A 4445-nucleotide genomic window follows, 5' to 3' on the forward strand; every position below is an offset into this window, starting at 1 on the left:
CATGAATTTGCCTTATCTCATGATAGGGCTTTTAGAGTAGGTTTTTAGATGGGGAAAATTATGAAACTAAGCAAGAAAAAGAAAAGTAAAGGTTCAGATGTAGAAAGAATTTTTTTTTTTCCCCCCCAAGTTGACTCCACAGCTTGCTGCCTGCATAGCTCTAGTCAGGAAAACATTTGGAGGAAGCTCAGAAGGAGTTGCAAAGGTGTAAAAAAGACAGCATAAGGCAGAGGTCTGCCTCCAATCAAGCTGCAGAATATAGAAAGTAATGAAAGAAGTGATAAATCTTCCATCAGAGTTTAGGTGTTCTCTCTGTAAACACAGGAATTCTGTTTCCAGGGCTGTCCACGTGGTTGTCCTGAAAAGCACAAAATTCACCAGCAGTTTCAGGAAAAACTGAAACCAGTAAACAAGATAACCTTTAAGAACTGCTCCCAGCATGTTTTGCAGCAAGTGAAGTCACATAAAGGACATTTAAAAGGCACATCATCCTCAGATTTGCAGTTAGAGCACTGGAATCTTCCTAGAACAAAGGGAGAAGGGCAGGGAGAGAGGGGGAGAGAGAAAGAGAAGGAGGAAATGACTAAACTCCAGTAATCACCTGTGAAATTCTCATGCATACACGTTTCCAGTGCAGTCCAGAAAACAATGACCAGGAGCTTTATGAACTACCTTAACAGTGCAATACCTGGCCCTGTTACATTATTTCTTTCACGTGACCTCACTCAGTCTCTCAGTGCTTCAGATCCCCATTTAGAAACTGAGGTTACATCCTTGCTTTACAAGGAAGTTGTTGAGAAAAATCTGTAAGTTCTCAAGAAACTATTACATCATTGTGATAAAGACAATGAATTACTTTGTGAGAACATATGCAAGTGGCAGAAAGTACAAATTTTACTTAGCAAACCGCACTAAACATTATTGCACCTGAGCAAGTATGGGCATGAACCAGTTATCATTTAATCGATAACCAGCATAATTCTCATTTCTATAACTTATCTTTTTTCCTGATATTAGAGATTTGCATCCAAAATCTCACCTATACTTACCACACTCTGGCTCCATCTCTAGGGGAAAGATAGGCACAGCTCCAGAGCCTGTGGGTGCTCTCACGTTACTGGTTTCTTTTGATACTTTGGTCACTGGAAATTCAAGTTTGCTTTTCTGATTAAAGCAGAAGGAGGAGATCTTTGTCTGAATTTTCTCCGGCGCCTCATCCTTAGAAGTGGCTGCATCTGGTTATATATAAAACAAACAAAAACCAACAAACCAAATAAACCAGCATACAAAACAGTATAATGCAGAACGCAATACACAGACGCTGCAAAACACAATTAGCAGTTCTCATTGTATAAGACGACCAAAACAATTTTAATAACTTTTTTTATGCCATACTGCTCGGTAACAGAAGTTTCTGATACTAACACACATTATTACTGAAAAGGACCCTTTGCATTGAAATAGTTCTGTGGCAAATTCTTCCTAGACACAGTGGATGTTGATCCACTCCTGCGCGCGCCCCACTTAGGTGCAAAGAATTTCCCTTCACCCCTAACCCGCTTAACAGTTTAAAGAAGATGGCACTATAATTTTTTTCTTGTTTCCTTGCACTTCGCCACCTCACGTTGCCTTCTATCTTACACCTTTTTTTTAACTCACTGTGGATGTGGCCAATTGCTTTGATGATCTTTGACATACCTAGTGCAGGGAGGCCCCAGCCCACAGCTAAGGCTGTTGGACACTACCCATCATAATAAATAATAAATAAGATTCTAAACTTCAGACCAATGTTCATTCCCAACCTTGTACGTGGCTGTTTTCTCCTTTAGTGCACCAGCTCTCCAAACTCAGAGGGCTCCCTTCCCCTTGCACCTGCTCTTGCAATTGCTTCTCTCCCTCGCCACAGACCATTCCAGTCAAATCTTTACACACCTCTTTGAACTGCTCTTTGTGATGAGGGCGCACAAACATGTAAAACCCTGTTCAAAAGAAAACACAGTCAAATGCATAGGAAAAGAAATGCCTGACCATGGAAGACCCCTTGCTTTGGAGGGGAGAAATTCTTTGGAAGCTGAACAGTATCAGCCATATTCCTCAGAGTATCTTCAGGTTGGTGGAACACTTGATGCTTTTGTTGATTTTATAGTTATGGGGGTTTCCTTGCCTGAAGACAGATAAGTATTTAGTATTGCAAATAATCTCAACTTACCTCAAAATTCTCCCGTTCTCTACAGCTAAGCATAAATACCTGATCCAGCCCTTCACCTGACACCTGATCTAGGGAAATCAGGTACATACACAATATCTGAAAAAGACTTTCTCAAAAAGGAAATCTCTTATTACTGTTTGATTGACAAGGCTTCACAACACACATACAGAAACTCTAAAAAATCCCAGTTATGACTTACTGCCAAGCACAGACAATTCTACCACAAAGTCCTCTGGGGTCAAAACATTTGCTCAGTAAAGGTACTGGCTCTGTGAGAAAGAATGCTCAGGGGGAGGTTACGAGTCACAGTGCTACACAGTTCATTTCCCTCCCACTCTTCACTGTGCCAAGACTAATCTGACTAATTAACACATTAGAAAAAAAATCAGTTTCTAAAAATTTGGAGACTACGACATCTATTCAAGGTCAATGGAATACTTACTGTTATTTCCTAAAGATAACAAACAAAACTACATCAGCATTTCCCAGCATAAACTGTACGCATAATTTCCCGCAAAGTTCACATCGGAGACACGGGAGAAGGTGGAACTGAGGTTTTACATAGCACAAGACAAGATGTCTCCATCAACGCAATCAAGACCAGCACATAACCCCTTTTCTTAATCATCTTTTTTTCCCTCTTTTTTTTTTTTTTAAAAACACTAAAGCCCAATTTCAAATTTTGAAAGCTTGTAGCTTCCTAAAATCCTTTCATCATTAAACCCATGAAAGGAAAAAAACCCCAAACCAAACCACTTCTTGAGAAAATAAATATCAGCTTGAAATTTCTAGAAGATTATTATGAATGATAAGGATACTAAATTATGACACAGTTCCATAACTATTCCCAGGTAAAGGTCTGTAGAAGAATAGTGAATCAAAAGTGTGACTGCTTATGCCAAAACCTGGAAGCAATCTAAGAGCTTAGCACCGGTATAGCAATCAACGGTCAGGGGAACAAAATTGAGTCAGGGCGATAGTCAGCACTGTCTCTTCTAAAGAGCAATCACTTGTAGTAATTGAGGAGGAAAAAAGGTAATGAAATCATTTGACTGAAGTTAGCTTGACTGAAGGTTAGGACTGGACTTACTGAGGCCTTATAGAATGTTTTTAATGGGCAATTTCTAACTGAACAGAGATAACATTTCATAACCTTGACATTTTTTGCTCTCTGACTGACATTCATTTAACACATCTTTCCCGCTGCTCCATTTATCTCATTTGCTAAACCAAAAGATGGGAGGGGTGAAGTTTACCAATGCTAAAAGTTTTTCCTAGAAGTGGAGACTTTGCAAACTAATGACCAGTGAAAGGTTATTGCTCACATGAGATCACAGCACCTACATCTTCTTTTCAACTAAATAAAAGTGATTTAAAACAAACCCTTACTTTGTAGGAGATGAAAGTCTTCTGGCCTCTCAGTGGTGAGGGCTGCTACCACTGATATCATAGCATCATAGTTATCTGTCTTCTTGTAAGCTAACAATGCTTCATAGAAACGGCTGTAAGTGCTTTTGTTCAAAGCCCTTTTCACGTCGTTGAGGTAAGTAGCCCTGAGGACCTGGTGGTGATCTCTCCTAGAGCTTGAAGCTTTTTCAGTGTCTTTCCTTGGAGCTCCACTGGTGTTCTGCCCTGAGAGACAAAGAACACATGTGAGCAGGGCTTGGGGAGGAACAGAGACAAACAGGTCACTCCTCTGTATCGACTTCTCTTTTCATTCAGAAGGGAGTTCCTGGACTACTTCAAAGTGGTAAAGCCAACGCTGCCTGCACAGCCACACACCTCCCTCTGGCAGGGCCTTGGGCAGAGCCAAGACCTGCTCCTGGAAACGGCAACTGAGCAAGTTAATTCTAGGGATCGCTTTTAGCATCTTCTGGAGTTTTTTGATCTTTTAAATGGAGAAATATGTCAGATGGTCACTAGGGAATGAGAAAAAGGTGACACAGAAGACACTGTGCACGGAGGTCAGCCATAAATCAGGTTTTGTGCTACACCGAAGGAGTAGCAGCATTTTAAACAGATGGCTTAACCAACTGTGCCGGCCTGACGCATGAGCAAGTAAACTGTTGAGAGCAATTTTAAAGAATAGATTTCTCACCCCTTATTAATAAAAGGAGAAAAGGCGTGTGTGTGTTTCCCAACAGGAAAACATAATGCCAAAAAAACATATCTAACCTGAAAGAACACACAAGATAGCACAAGAGCAATGTAGGAGCACAGCAGAAGGTAGGAGCAG

The 4445-nt window shown here is 40.6% G+C and overlaps 1 protein-coding gene across 1 annotated transcript in view; it reads right to left on the reverse strand.

Annotated features, from left to right (window-relative positions):
• Positions 1-292: 292 nt before the first annotated feature.
• Positions 293-4445, reverse strand: part of RTEL1 (regulator of telomere elongation helicase 1) — a 44595-nt gene continuing 40442 nt past the window's right edge. The window contains exons 32-36 of the mRNA XM_009328432.1: positions 3599-3841; positions 1803-1979; positions 1050-1235; positions 420-523; positions 293-358 (exon numbers count right to left, since the gene is read on the reverse strand). Of these exons, the coding sequence (XP_009326707.1) occupies positions 293-358; positions 420-523; positions 1050-1235; positions 1803-1979; positions 3599-3841 (776 nt within the window). The remainder of the gene's footprint in view (positions 359-419; positions 524-1049; positions 1236-1802; positions 1980-3598; positions 3842-4445) is intronic.

Source organism: Pygoscelis adeliae, unplaced genomic scaffold (genome assembly GCF_000699105.1).
Source record: "Pygoscelis adeliae isolate BGI_AS28 unplaced genomic scaffold, ASM69910v1 Scaffold287, whole genome shotgun sequence".
NCBI classification, from domain to species: domain Eukaryota; kingdom Metazoa; phylum Chordata; class Aves; order Sphenisciformes; family Spheniscidae; genus Pygoscelis; species Pygoscelis adeliae.